Genomic DNA, 16,124 nt, shown 5'->3' with positions numbered 1-16,124 from the left:
TTTTTTTTTGACAATTTCATGATTTATGTGTGTCATCCTTGCGCAAGGGCATGCTTATCTTCTTTGTATCGTTCCAATTATTTTCTCGGATGTCAACGAAGGGACGAGCATAAAATTTGTTGGTTGTGAATGTATGGGTTCATAATTTAAATTTAAAAATGATGATTCAAATAAAGATAAATTATTTTAGATAGATTTCACCTTCGTAAATTTATAATATTTTTTTATAAGGATGTGAAATTGTATTATCTTACAATATTAGTGGTTAGTTTTTTTTTATCTTTGTTTATTAAGTGAGTGAATAATAAAACCAAGAATACAAAAATACTTGAATTTTAAAATAGTTCGATCCAACACACATACGTCACATAAACATGCACAAATTTCAAATAAATTCACCAAAGCTCAAACTTTTATGATCATATAAAGACTTAAAACCATATAAAAAAAAAACTCTGCGACATCTTTATGACAATTTTTTTTAAAAATTCATGGATTCAAACATGTCAACCGAATGAAATAGGCCACAAGTAATTTTGAAATAGTCCGTACAAAAAGACAAGTCCTGGAAAGTTAGTACTCATGTACTTTAAATAGTATGCCGATCGATTTTCAGAGTTGCATTAATTAAAAAATTTACTATTTTTGGCAGTACAGTAAATGGCGAAATAGTTGTCATGTCAATTTTTGAGTTTTGTCCTATAAATATCGGATGAAGACCTCATTTATGGACAGCGAAATTCAGCAAAATTTCATCATTCTTTAAAGCTGTCAATGGCAAACACTAAAGACATCGCTTCCAAGTTTGTATCAGATATGTTCGAGAGATCATCGTGCCTCAACGAGTAGTTTGCATTGATTTTACTATCAATCAATCATAATTTTGTCGACAAAATGAATTAAATGCATGTTCAGAAATTGAATTGAATGAACGCGTTGAGTTTTATTGAAAATAAGAATACGTGTTTTTAACGCGTATTCACACGGACAAATAGCTCTATAAATAGAGCTCTCCTCCTTCATTCTGAAAGCATCTCTTCTTCGAGGTTTCTCTCATCTTATAGTATTTGAGTGCTTAGTTCTATAATATTTGTGAGATATTTTTTTCTCATGTATTAAGAGATTGTGTATTGTTCTCTTTGAAAACACAATAAGTGGTTGTACATCGTAAAATATTATAGTGGAATTCTTTTCATTTTTCCCGTGATTTTTTACCCTAATAATTTTTAGGAGTTTTTCACGTAAATCACGGTGTCCAGTTTATTCTTTATTTTCATATTCATTATCTCAAATTATTACACGTGAGACCAACAAGTGGTATCAAAGCCTTAGTTTAAATTTTTTTAAAATTCTAAGTATGCTCTGTGGTTGCAGCCTAGACTGATCTTTCACATCAAAAAAAATTTTTGAGATTTTTTTTGTTAAGGCGGGATTATTTTGTCCAGTTTACTAAATTATTGTAGACATAATGGCGAGCAGGTACTAGATAACAAAGCTCAATGGAAGCAATTTTATGCTGTCGAAAATAAAGATACAAGCAATTTTATGAAAGTAGAATTGCTTGGCGAATATTAGAGATATACCGGTGGAAATTACGGACGATGGAAAGTGGAATGAGATGAATGATAATGATGTTGCCAATTTACACTTGGCTATAGCAGAAGAAGTATTGTCAAGTATATCTGAGATAAAAACAGCAAAAGTTTTCTGGAATACTCTGACAAAGATGTACGAGGTCAAGCTACACAACATGATTTTCCTAAAGAGAAGGCTTTATACACTTCGGATGGCGGAATCCTCATCGATGATTGACCATATCAACACATTAAATAATCTATTTGCCCAACTCACTTCTATGAGGCATAAAATAGAGGAAAATGAACGTGCAGAGCTTCTACTTCAAAGTCTACTAGATTCATATGATCAACTTATCATCAAAATAACCAACAATATTCTTATGGGCTCTCTAAAATTCGACGATGTCTTAACTGCAGTTCTCGGAGAAGAAAACCGTCGCAAGAATAAGGAAGATAGGTTGGTAACTTCGAAGCAGACAGAGGCTTTACCGATGATAAGAGGAAGATTTATGGACCGTGACTCCAGTGGGAGCCAAAGACGAGGTAGATCAAAGTCGCGAAGTAAGAAAAAAATATTTACTGCTTTAAATGTGGCGGTAGAAGATACTTCAAGAAAGAGTGTACGAGTATCGACAAGAGTTCTCAAGGAAATGTGGTCAGTACTTCAGGTGGTGGTGAAATATTATGCAACGAAGCAACAACAGTTGCAGAAAGCAGACACAGATTTTGTGACACATGGATTATGGATTCAGGAGCGACGTGGCATATGACGTCTCAGAGAGAATAGTTTGATAATTATAAACCTCTCTCGGGAGGATCTGTATTCATGGGAAATGATCGTGCCTTTGAAATCGCTGGGGTCGGTACTATCACAATAAAAATGTTTGATGGCACCATTCGCACCATACAAGAGATACGACTGACGAAAAATCTTTTGTCCTTGGGGCAATTGGATGATATCGGGTGTAAAACCCGTATCGAGAACGAGATTATAAAAATTGTGAAGGGTGTGCTTGTTGTTATGAAAGCGGAAAAATTTGCTGCAAATCTGTATATATTTTTGGGAGAAACACACAAAAAGGCGGAACTAGTTGTTGCATCAATTGGTTCAGGAGAATAATTAACATTGTTATGGCATAGAAAGCTCGGACATATGTCATAACGAGGGTTGAAAATTCTCTCAGAACGGAAGCTGTTGCCGGGACTTACAAAAGTGTCATTACCATTTTGTGAGCATTGTGTTACCAGTAAACAACACAGATTAAAGTTTGACAGTTCTACTGCCAGAAGCAAAAGCATATTGGAGCTGATTCATTCGGATGTTTGGCAAGCACCAGTTGTATCTCTAGGAGGAGCGAGATAATTTGTCTCGTTCTTTGATGATTTCTCTAGGAGATGTTGGGTGTATCCAATCAAGAAGGAATCAGATGTTTTCCAGATTTTCAAAGATTTCAAAGCGCGGGTTGGACTTGATTCTGAAAAGAAAATCAAGTGTTTGAGGACTGACAATGGAGGAGAATATACCAATGACGAATTTGATGCATATTGTCAACATGAGGGCATCAAAAGATAGTTTACGACGACTTACACACCTCAAAAGAATGGAGTGGCAGAGCGGATGAACAGAACCTTGTTGGATAGAACAAGAGCTATGTTGAGGAATGTGGGTCTAGACAAGTCATTTTGGGCTGAAGTAGTCAAAACCGCTTGCTATATTATCAATCGTTCTCATTCAGTGGCAATTGATCTGAAGACTCCGATGGAGATGTGGACCGGAAAGCCGGTAGATTATTCTCATTTGCATACATTTGGAAGTCTTGTGTATGTTCTGTACAATGAGCAAGAAAGATCGAAATTGGATTCGAAATCCAGAAAATGTATCTTCTTGGGATATGCTGATGGAATTAAGAGGTTTTGCTTGTGGGATCCTACTGTTCACAAGTTTGTCATCAGCATGGATGTTACCTTCGAGGAATATAAATTAAAAGGAGACAAATACACATTGAATATAGAAACTACTATATTTCAGGTGGAAAATAAAACGGACGAAGGTCAAATTTCTTATGAAGCAGTACCAGAGCACAAAGAATAAGAACATGTTGAGTCTGAGGTTTCCCATGTGAGGCAGTCAACTCAAGGCAGAAGACCACCGGGTTGGCTTTTAGATTATATCACTGAAAGCAATATTGCATATTGTCTATTGTCAGAAGATGGTGAGCCATCGAGTTTCCATGAGGCTACTCAAAGCTCAAATATATCCTTGTGGATGATAGAAATGCAAGAAGAGTTGTAGGCATTAGACAAGAATAAAACTTGGGATCTTGTTACACTACCACGAGGGAAGAAAACCATTAGAAACAGATGGGTCTATAAGATCAAGCGTAATGACAATAACCAAGTGGAGCGGTATCGTGCTTGATTGGTTGTAATAGGATATGTTCAGAAAAAAGGCATTGACTTCAATGAAATATTTTTTCTTGTGGTTCGGCTTACAACAGTCAGAGTAGTTATTGCATTATGTGCGATGTTTGATCTACATCTAGAACAGCTAAATGTGAAAACAACATTTCTTCATGGGGATCTTGAAGAAGAAATCTATATGCTCCAGCCAGAAGGTTTTGCGGAAAAAGGAAAAGAGAACTTGGTTTGCAGGTTGAACAAATCTCTGTACGGTCTCAAATAGGAGCCGAGGTGTTGGTACAAGAGATTTGATTCCTATATCATGAGCCTCGGATACAACAGACTGAGTGCAGACCCTTGTACATATTTCAAGAGGACTGGTGATGATTATATCATTTTGCTGTTGTATGTGGACGACATGTTGGTAGCAGGCCCCGACAAAGATCAGGTCCAAGGATTTAAGGCACAGTTGGCTAGGGAATTTGATATGAAGGACTTGAGGCCAGCAAACAAGATTCTAGGGATGTAAGTTCACTGAGATAGAAGTAACAGAAAGATTTGGTTTTTCCAGAAAAATTATTTGAAGAAAGTCTTGCAACGCTTCAACATGCAAGATAGCAAGCCAATATCAACTGTTGGAACTTTTCAAGTTTGCAATCTTGATTTTGATGTTAACAAAACTTGTTAATTTGTATTACTAATAATCTACCTTAGTGTGTAGAAGCTAGGATCAGTCACGAGCTGTTTATATCACAAACTGAAGACCTAACTGATTGCACAAACTGAATCAGTCTAACTTTTACGTCAGTTGAGCAGTCTAGCTGATTGTCCAGTTGAAAGGTGGTTCAGCAGGAGAACCTCAGAAGCCTGGCCAGCCGAAGGAGTGTTCAACTGATGAAGAAACACAGCTGCTCAATTCAACTGAACGAGAGTGAAATCGATTCAACTGACAAGTCAACTGAATTTCACCAGTCCAACTGAAGATCAGTTCAGCTGACCATTTTGAAGCATCAGTCAGAATCTTTCAGTTGTAGATGAAGACAAACTCTTTCAGTGGATTCCAGTTGTGCGTGAATGTACAAAGTCATTGTCCTGTCAAAGGACAATAATGGACGTTGCATCATAGTATTAAAGACAAAACATTTCAGAAGAGCAGTCGAAAAGTCGAGACACAAAGTCCAAGAAACGAATTCAAGATACAACGGATAAAATAAATGAGTCTCACTGTACGATCAGTTTTTCTAGCTTATATAAAGAGAAGATCAGTGAAGACTCAACAAAAACAAGATACTGAGAGAAAAAAAAGGGCACACACATTGCAAATCAGCTTTCAGAAGCAATCAGCCCAGAGGGACACTTCAACGTGTTATCAGCTTAGTGTAGAAGCTTATATCCCTCAGTGTGTGAGAACATCTGATAAGCTCATAATATTTAGTATTTTTATTTTCATATTTCCCATTATTCCAACCTTCGATATGTTTAATTGATACATTTTTGTGTAATTTTATTGTAGGAGGAACTTTCACGGTCTTGGAGAAAATTTGAGTTAAAAAGGTGATGTTTATCACATTTGAAGTTTCCAAGATAGAGTTTTGAAAGAGAATGGCCAAACCAGAAGAGGTCCTGGAACAAGGCGTGGCCACGCCTTGTGATTATGTTTTAGCTGCCTAAAATTCAAGAAGTAAAAAATCTGATTTTGTGAAGATTATGCAAGATTTGAAAGAATTAATTATGATGTATGATTTAGTAGAAATTCTAGGAGAGAAACTAGATAAGATAATATATATTATTATATTTTTTAAAATTTTGGGTTAATTAAGATTAGTGGGCCTTTTTAGCTTAAATAATTTAGACCCAAAAGCCTACCACCCCAATAAAAGAAGACGGCCGCAGAGAAGAATTCAATTGGAAAAAGACACTCTCCAACCAATTTCCATATTCACGTATGCAGCAAGAAGGCGGAAGACTTCCAGATTTTTCTCACAAAAATAGTTTGCATTTTCTTTATGTTTTCTTCTTTATTTTTTTATGGATATTGTAGATCAAACTATGTTAGGCTAATTTTCTAGACTGATTCAAGGGATAGTCTACTATTTTAATTTTATCACCGTGAAGTTTTTTTGCACTTTAATTTGATATTTGTGTTTTGTTCAAGTATTCGTTGATTTGTAATTTAATTATATGAATGTTATACGTCAATTAATCTGACAATTTAATTTGATGTATGATTTTCTAATGCTAACCATGAATTCAGTGATCCGTATTTGTAATGAACGATTGGTACGTGAGTAAAAATAGGTTAGATGTGTTGTGCTATCATAACTTGTGTAATTTAAATAAATCGACGGAACTAGATCTTTCAATTGCAGCTATCTCGGTTGTTAGATTTTAGGATTAACTGTTTTCACGAAACTAAAATACTATCTTTAATTAATATGGAACGATATCATGCCCAGTTGATTATTGTAAGTTTTGACTGGATGCTGGGTTTGGTCAAGGAAAACACAAGAATTTTAGCGGCTATCTCTATTATTCTAAGGTTAATTGATTGGAATAACATGAATAAATGATTGGTTAACCGATGAACATTGAGATAATTAAATAGGAGAATCCCCTTGAATCAGTATTTTCTCATATTAAATTCTTCACTTTATTCTAGTTGATCAATTGTCATTTAAATTTATTATTTTCTTTTCGTATAGAAATTTAGTTTAGTATTTTATTAAATTAATATCCACAAATCCCTCTTTTATTTACATTTTGCTCGAAAGAAATAAATCTACCGTTCCATGTGGATTCGACCCTGCTCATCATTACACTAATTTTATTTCGAGAGTATGAATTTAATTTTGGTGGGTCAATGACAGCACACCAAATTTTGGCGTCGTTGCCGGGGAACGGTGCAAGGTTAATTTCTTTTGATTTTGATTTTATTTTTTATGCCTTGTTCTTCTCGTACAGGTAAACTCGAATACAATCCAGAAATCGAGAAGACAGCTAAGAGATTGAGAAAAGAAGCAAGACTAAGGCGTGAAAAGCAACTATCATCATCATCTCCTTATTTGAACGCATCATTGGACTCCAACGATACAGAAAGAGAATCTGACATTGATATTGAGATTGAAATAAGTGAAAGTGACCAAAAAGAAATGGCAGGACAAGCTCAAAGAACACTCAGGGAGTTAGCTAATCCTAATGTTATTCAACAACCATAATACATTCAGTTCCCTACTACTGATGCTACTTTTGAATTAAAATTTGGCTTGATTCATTTATTGTCTACTTTTCGTGGTCTTGCATGTGAAGATCCCCATAAACATCTGAAAGAGTTTCATATTGTTTGCACAGCCATGAAACCGCAAGGGATCACAGAGGAACAAATTTCACTGTGAGCTTTTCCATTCTCTTTAGCCGACAAGGCTAAAAATTGGCTCTACTACTTGCTGGATCCATAACAACTTGGGACAATATGAAACAACAATTTTTGGAGAAGTTCTTCCCAGCTTCACGAGCAGCAAATCTTAGAAAAGAAATTTGTGGGATTAGATAGCTGCATGAGGAAACTTTGTAGGAGTATTGGGAGAGATTCAAGCAGTTGTGTGCCAGTTGTCCACAACACCAGATTCCAGAACAGCTACTAGTTCAATATTTTTATGAGAGACTTTGGCTTTTTTATAGGAACATGATTGATGCTGCAAGTGGAGGTGCATTGGTAAACAAAACGCCTCAAGAGGCACGAGCTCTAATCTCCAACATGGTTGCCAATGCACAGCAGTTTGGAACTAGGCAAAATATCCCCCCACGACAAGTTAATGAGGTAAGCACTAACCCTATCAATCAAAAGTTAGATTCTTTGACATCTCTTTTGGAAAAGTTGGTTGTAGGGCAGGTACAACAGGCCAAAGCTTGTGGCACATGTGCGATGGTTGGACATTCGACGGACACGTGCCCTACATTACAGGAAGATCCAACGCAGCAGGTTAATGCAATCGGCGGATTTCCTAGACAACCTCAACACTGGTATGATCCGTATTCTAATAGCTAAAATCCAGGATGGAAATATCACCCAAATTTTATCTACATGAATCAAGGAGGTTAACAAGGATATCACAACAAAATTTTCACAAGCATCCATCACCTGCGCAAGCCTCCAACTCAGGTATGTCCCTAGATGAAATTGTGAAGGCCTTAGCTGAGAACACTCAAAAATTTCAACAGGAAACGAGGGCTAGCATTCAGAATTTGAGCACTCAAGGGGGACAGTTAGCGACCGCAATTCACAAGTTGGAAGCACAAAATTCAGGTAGTCTACTTTCTCAGACAGTGGTGAATCCAAGGGAGAATGTGAATGCAATTACTTTGAGAAATTGTAAAGAATTGGAGGTTCAAGAAATTAGGGTACAAGCATCAGCCAAGCAAAATGAAGAAAATGAGATAAAAATTGAGGATAAAATAATCAATCAAGATGATGCTCCAAAAGGTAAGTTTTCTCCTCTATTTGAGTATAAACATATTCTCCCATTCTCTCTTGCATTGAATAGGAAGTGTGAAAGTATTAAGGAGTTGAATGACACTTTACGTAGAGGCGAGGTAAATATTCCTTCATTAGATACTATTAAACCAGTACCTCGTTGTGCAAAATTTTTAAAAGAATTGTGTACTACACAGAAGAGAAATAAGTTGAAGGACTGTAAAAGAGAAAAGATAGGAGAACATGTTTATGTTGTTATTCAAAAAACTATTCCTATCAAATGCAGTGATCCAGGTATGTTTTCTATCCCTTGTACTATTGGTGATACTAGACTTGAAAAGGCTATGTTGGATTTGGGTGCTTCTGTCAATGTCATACCTGATTCTGTTTATAATTATTTGGAACTTGGACCTCTGACTGAAACCGGCATTGTGATTCAATTGGCTGATAGGTCCACTGTTTATCCTAGAGGTGTAATTGAAGATGTTCTCGTGAAAGTTGAAAATTTGGTTTTTCCTGCTGACTTTTATGTGCTTGACATGGAAAATGATGATTTAAACAGTCAAATTTTACTAGGAAGACCATTTTTGAAAACTTCAAAGTCTGTCATAAATGTTAATAGTGGTACCCTTACTATAAAATTTGATGGTGAGATTGCTAAGTTTAATATTTACGATACCATGAAATATCCTCTTAGTGAAAGCACTATTAATACTCTTGATATCGCTAATCACTTGTCACAAGAAAATTCAAAATTTGTGGATAAGAATGATTTAGAGGAGATTATTGAAAGACATGTTGAAAATTCTAATACTAGATTTTCTCTCTCTGATTCGCAGATATCTAAAATTGAGCGAAGACTCCCTCCAGATCAACTCAAGCATGTACTCATGAAAAAAGGAGGAAATATTCAAGGATAGAGATTTCCAACAAATTCAAAGAAAACATGCACATGCTGAAATTTGCTATGAAAATACTGAAGCGGAATAAAGTGGACAAAGTGACCATATATGAACCACCATGAGCAACAAGAAAGAATGAATGTCGAGCATAACGAAATTAAAAAATTGCGCTTTTGAATTTAGTTTTTGTTATTTTTTATTTTGTTCCAGTAGAGATTTTCGCACAAGGCGTGGCCACGCCTTGTTGAAACACCTCTACTGATTTTAAAAAATATATATATTTAAAAATTTTGGTTACAGCAAAGGTTTTCGCACAAGGCGTGGCCACGTCTTGTTGAAACACCTCTACTGATATTTAAAAAAACGCAGTAGATGTCTTCTGACAAGGCGTGATCACGCCTTGTGAGAAAACATCTTCTGATTTAGAAAAAAAAACATAATTTACGTTTGTTTTATCTACCCTATTTGTTCTCATCCCTTTCACATCTTTTCTCAACCCCAGCACAGCCTCGAACCACCGTTTCCCCCACCGCAGCAGTAGTTGATGTTTCTTTATGATGCTCAACATTTTTCAAAGGAGTTCTCTAACTTTTCATACTATTTTATCGTTTTAGTTGAGCATCTATTTTTTTGTCATTGAGGACAATGTCAATTTTAGGTGTGGGAGTTTGATTTGATTGTGAGAAGTTTGACTTGACTGTGGGATTTTTTGAATTTTTTTTATTTGAATTTTAGTATTTTGATTTAATTTTTCTGCATTTTGGATTTAAAAAAAATAGTGACGTTGTTAGTTCCATGCCTCCGATGCGAATAAAAAAAATGATGATGTTTTCTTTGCGTGCAAATGTTTTTGCATTCTCACATTTGCATTATGAATAAGTTGCTCTTGATGATAGTTAGAGAGGACGAGTGTGACGGATTTAACACAATTGATATATGTTTTTCTTTGGTGAGCTTTGAGCCTATGAGCAATCATGATATACTGCTCCATTTTCTTTGATTTTGTGTTGTCATTGCATTATTAATTTTTCTAGAACTTGCATTGTTATGTATGTCTTTGTCAACACTTTGTGGTGGATTAGGTGCATAGACAAAATGATAAGGACATTAGGTTCAAACCATTTTCTTTCGCATCATCTGAGCCGTTCTTTGAGCCTACCCTGATTCATAAACCCCTAGTGAACCAAGTTTGAGACTCAGCCTTTTTCTTTCAATAAAAATAACCACATTACAAGCCGTGATAAATCTTTTTTGTTGGTTATCCCTTTTTTTTGAACCTTGAATTGGAGAATCATGTAAACTTTTCACAAATAGCATCACTCAATCCAAAATAATGTGGATGGTTGGGATTTAGTCAATCTCGAATCCTTATAGTCACCGTCTACAAAAAAAAAACAAAAAAGCAAAAAAAAAAAAAAAAAAAAAAAAAAAAAAAAAAAAACAGAGAGAAAGAAAAGTAGACGAAGTGAGAAAGAAAAGAAAAAAAACAAACAAAAAACAAAGAAAAATGCTCATGATTGTTATAATGAGATATAAGAGTTTTTGGATACATTTTTATTTTTGTTAGAGAAGTTTGATATGGTTTCTCCAATTTCATAGCTCATTGTTTCCTTTTATTCTACCTTACCCCTAGCCACGTTACAACCCATTTATAGCCCTTTTTAGTGTATTTTAATTCATTCATTTAGTGGAAGGATGTGATATATTTGCAAGCCTGTGATAAAAATTTTCAATGCATTTGACATGAGAGTTTGTTGATATATATCCTAGACACTAATGAGCGGAATGAGCGAATCTTGTGAGGAGTTGTTAAATCCCATGAATTTTAATTTCTACACATTTTGATTGCAGTGATTGTTCAAGATGTTATTTTGTGAGATGCTAAAAAAATTAAAATGTCTTGTTGCATGACAAATGTTTTGGATAAGTAGAGGAAGCGGAAGGAGGACGAAAAATTGAGCTAATGAGTTGATCTATTTTATGCTTGAGGACAAGCATCGTTTAGGTGTGGAAGATTTTGAAAGGCTCATAATAGTTAGTATTTTTATTTTCATATTTCCCATTATTCCAACCTTCGATATGTTTAATTGATACATTTTTGTGTAATTTTATTGTAGGAGGAACTTTCATGGTCTGGGAGCAAATTTGAGTTAATAAGGTGATGTTTATCACACTTGAAGTTTCCAAGATAGAGTTTTGAAAGAGAATGGCCAAACCAGAAGAGGTCCTGGAACAAGGCGTAGCTAGGAGTTCAGTTTAGACAGTAGTGTAAGTCCTAGCTGAGTGGTTTTGTACAAAGAATTGTATAAATCAAAGTCTTCTAGTGGATCCTACCCGTGGAGGTAGAAGGGGTGACGTAGGAGCAGTTGAAGTCTCCGAACATCTATAAACATATCTTGTGCATTTACCTGACTAACTGTTGTTTTCAAATTGTTTGGATCAGTTAGAGTATCCATCAGTTAAGTTGTTACCATAACTGAACTGATGAATGCAAAAAGTAATCTACTCTTTTTCAGTTATTCAGTTTACATAAGTTAAATTTTTTTTTCCTAATAACAGTCTTCTTCACGAAGGATTACTTCTAGTTTCTTCCGCTTGGTTTTAAACCAAACTCGATTTAATTTATCGATGTTAACATTCTTAGAACACGAGCTATTGCAGCTCATTGGAGAATATAGTGTTCGAAATGCCTTCAAAGGCACTAGCACACTCGATCCTTCATCAACCCCTCTTCCTGTTAACTTCAAGTTATCATCCGAGATATGTCATAGCAGTTAAGCAGAGATGATGAAGATGTCTCGAGTACCATATGCATCAACAATGGAAAGTTTGATGTTCGCTATGATCTGTACAAGACCAGACATTGCTCAAGCAGTGGGAGCAGTTACTTGGTATACGGCAAATCCTAGACGAGAGCATAGGAGTACAGTTAAGATGATCCTTAGATACATTAAGGGTACCTCAAATGCTGCATTATGTTATGGAGAATCGGATTTTACTTTCAGGGGCTATGTCGATTCAGATTATGCAGGTGATCTTGATAAGATGAAATCTACTACTGGTTATGTGTTTACACTTGCAAAAGGAGCAGTAAGTTGGGTTTCAAAACTACAAACAGTTGTGGCGTTATCTACAACGGAGACAAAATACATGACAGCTACTCAAGCTTGCAAGGAGGCAATATGGATTAAAAGATTATTAGAGGAGATCAGACACAAATAAGAGAATATTTCTTTGCTTTGTGACAGTCAGAGTGCCTTGCACATCGCAAAGAATCCAGCCTTTTATTCCAGGACGAAACACATTGGAGTCCAATTTTACTTTGTACGGGAAGTAGTAGAAGAAAGAAGTATGGATATGCAGAAGATCCATACAAAAGATAACATAGCTGATTTTCTGACCAAGCGAGTGAACACTGATAAGTTTGAGTGGTGTAGATCCTCAAGTGGTCTAGCGGAAACGTAAGCAGCAGGGATTGACAAGATTGAAAAGATGTGTGAAGATGTGTTTGATTCTCAATCAAATCTCCAAGTGGGAGAAATGTCGACAAAATGAATTAAATGCGTGTCGGGAAATTAAATTGAATGAATGGTTGTTGGCAGGGACAACACGTTGAGTTTTATTGAAAATAAGAATACGTGTTTTTAACGCGTCTTCACACGGACAAGGGGCTCTATAAATAGAGCTCCACTCTCATTTTGAAATCATTCCTTCTTCGAGTTTTCTCTCATCTTCTAGCATTTGAGTGCTTATTTCTATAATATTTGTGAGGTGTTTTGTTCTCCAGTATTAAGAGAGTGTGTGTTCTCTTTGAAAACACAATGAGTGGTTGTATACCGTAAAATATTATAGTGGAATTTTTTTCATTTTTCTCGTGGTTTTTACCCTAATAATTTTTAGAGGTTTTCCACGTAAATTTCGGTGTCCAGTTTGTTTTTTATTTTCATATTTATTATCTCAAATTACCGTACGTGGGACCAAAATTTTTTACAATTTTTTTCTCTCTGAAGAGATCGTTAGTGTGGTGATTTGTGCGACATTACTACGGATCTGCTTGTTGTATCCTATGAAATAGTCGTCCGGTTAAAATACCGGAGGGAACGAATCTGTTTTAAAGAAACTGCACTTGCTACAGGTTTCGATTTGGTTTTGTTCTTATATACACAATACACATAACAATATACTTATTCCGTTTACTGCCTTGTCTTTACAAATTTGCCTCTATAATTCTGTTATTAGCAATTTCGCTAACAAAATGTTCTGAAGTTATTTGTTCCTCTGTGTGTTTTCTTAGTTATCAGTTCACATGCATGAAAGGTAACTTGCATATTATCAATATATTAAGTTAGATGATGGGGTAACTGATTTTTTTATGATAACATTATGAAATTATTCATATTGAATGTGTGATCAGATACACGATGAAAAGGGGAAAAAATGAAATTTCGGCAATTGTAAAATAAATGGAAAAAACGATGAAACATAATATAAAAATAACTAAAAAATTATTACAGTATAAAATTATTAATTTATTAAAAAAATAGATGTCAAATTTTATTAAAAAATATGTTTAATTTTTATAATTATACTAAAATTAATATTTGTACTCAAATGTTATATAAATAGATGTACTTTGAAGAAAAACGTGGAACGTTTTTTTAAGATAAAAATAAAAATTAATTACTCTAAAATCTAATAATTAATAATATATTTTAAATATAACAAGTATATATGGATCAATTTATGTTCGGAGTTTCCTCCTATTTAATAAACATGTTAGTATTAAAAATAACTGGAGTGCTACTCCCGCTCAATTATAGACTCAAACTGTACATATTTATTAGGGATGTCAATGGGTTTGGGTTTTACCCAAACCTGCAATGGACCCACCCCGTTTGGGGCGGGTTTAGGCATACTAAATGGGTCATGGGACGGGTCTCGAGTCCAATTTTTGAGACCCGTCTAGGTATGGGGCGGGTCATGGGTCCTATAATACCCGCCCCATATACGTGGATATAAATTGATGTGCCTGCGAAAATGGTTGTGAGGTGAGGTGGAAGGTAAATAAATCACATTTTTATTTTGTTATTGTACTTTCATTTTAATTTTGTTACTGTACTTACTCTCTTTAAATTACATTTTTTTACGGTTTTAAATTACAGTTTTATTTTTTCAATGTACTTTCTCTCTTTAATTTTGTAAGTAATTTTCAAGTAATTCACCAATTTGTCCCACCATTCTTGATGAAGAGAAAGATGATCCTGAAGAATGTGTCTGAAAGATTGCTTACTCGCTGATTTTACATTGATCTGTTTAAGTTCTGTTATGAGTTATTTTTGAGGATGTCAAGACTTTTTTTTGGAGAGCTAGTAACTCTTTTTTTTATGTGATTTATTATGTCGTGAAAATACTTTGTTTGTTATTATTAAGTGTCGTCGAAGACATGTATTAGTTTTCTATTATGTTGTATTTAATTGATTGTTTGTTTCATAATTCAGTCATGTGATAAGAAAATTACTATTTTCATTTTAAAAAAATTCGGGTCTCACGGGTCTCGCGGGTCTACCCGGCCTCATTTCGTTTTCGGGGTGGGATGGGTCCGAAGAATATTTAACCGGGGTGGGGCGGGTAATGGGTCCAAGTTTTCTTCATGGACCCGCCCCATTGACATCTCTAATATTTATTATTATTACACAAAAATTCATGTGAGATCGTCTCACGGATCAATTTCGTGAGACATATCTCTTATCCGACCTTATCCAATGAAAATTATATTTTTTTTGCAAAAAATATTATTTTATATTCTAAATATGCATGGATGTACCCATACGTCTCACATATATAAATATAGAGTAGGTTAGGGATGACAATTTTCTCCGAACCCATTGGAGGATCCGATACCCGACCAGAATAGAAGAGGGTATGGAGGGATTTTTAGACCCGATTAAATAATTGGGTAATCGGGTATGGGGATTTTCGGGTTCGGGTATGGAGGCATGTTTNATATATTCTTATTATAAAGTGTGAATAATTTTTCTTATTGTTCATTTAAATAATTTTTTAAATATTCATAACTTAATTCATTGAAACAATTTAAATTTGAAAAAATTCAATTGTATATGATAATTGGGTATTTGGGTAGTGTATGAGTATCCGATAATACGATGGATATGAAGATGTGGATGAAATTCAATACCCGATGGGTATGGGGATGGATTTAATAAATGGGTATGGGGATGGATGTATGAAATCCGATCCATACCCTACCCATTGCCATCCCTAGAGTAGGTCTCTTGTGAGACGGTCCCACGAATCTTTATCTGTGAGACTGGTCAACCATATCGATATTCACAATAAAAAGTAATACTCTTAGCTTAAAAATTAATACTTTTTCATGGATGACCCAAATAAGAGATCTGTCTCACAAAACATGATCCGTGAGATCGTCTCATATAAATTTTTACCATAAATATATGAAACTTTTCAAATAAAGTCTTCTCTTATTATTATGTTAAAGTTGAGACACAATAGAGATAAAATTGGTGGTGATATGAACAATTGTAATTTTAAGAATCACAAAAAATAATAATAAAATGGATGAAATTTTTTTTTTTAAAAGAAAACAAAAACCACGACAAGAACATATATTTTATTTTTTTAAATTTAATTAACTAATAATTGTGTGGTCATTATTATTTTATAATTAAACAACATGATGAAAAAATAATAACTTTTTTAAAAAATGATGACGTGGACACAGATTTCTTCCATTTG

General features: G+C 34.7%; 1 protein-coding gene and 2 non-coding genes across 3 annotated transcripts; 1 reads left to right on the top strand and 2 right to left on the bottom strand.

The window, feature by feature from the left end:
• LOC140981889 (U6 spliceosomal RNA) lies at positions 1-105 on the bottom strand. The gene has a single exon (XR_012176164.1). It is a non-coding gene; the product is annotated as a U6 spliceosomal RNA (small nuclear RNA).
• Positions 106-7,494: 7,389 nt separating this feature from the next.
• LOC140981914 (small nucleolar RNA R71) lies at positions 7,495-7,602 on the bottom strand. Its single transcript, XR_012176187.1, has one exon. It is a non-coding gene; the product is annotated as a small nucleolar RNA R71 (small nucleolar RNA).
• Positions 7,603-8,138: 536 nt separating this feature from the next.
• On the top strand, positions 8,139-9,368 carry LOC140981552 (uncharacterized). Its single transcript, XM_073447985.1, has one exon. The coding sequence runs from the start codon at positions 8,139-8,141 to the stop codon at positions 9,366-9,368; it is 1,230 nt and encodes a 409-aa protein (XP_073304086.1).
• The last annotated feature ends 6,756 nt before the right edge of the window (positions 9,369-16,124 follow it).

Source organism: Primulina huaijiensis, chromosome 7 (assembly GCF_012295235.1).
Source record: "Primulina huaijiensis isolate GDHJ02 chromosome 7, ASM1229523v2, whole genome shotgun sequence".
Lineage (NCBI taxonomy): Eukaryota > Viridiplantae > Streptophyta > Magnoliopsida > Lamiales > Gesneriaceae > Primulina > Primulina huaijiensis.
The sequence above is the reverse complement of the archived record's forward strand: the minus strand, read 5'-3'. Positions and strand labels throughout refer to the sequence as shown.

Excerpts from the sequence above, each read along its gene's own strand:
- LOC140981552 (XM_073447985.1), top strand. The coding sequence starts at position 8,139 with ATGTCCCTAGATGAAATTGTGAAGGCCTTAGCTGAGAACACTCAAAAA.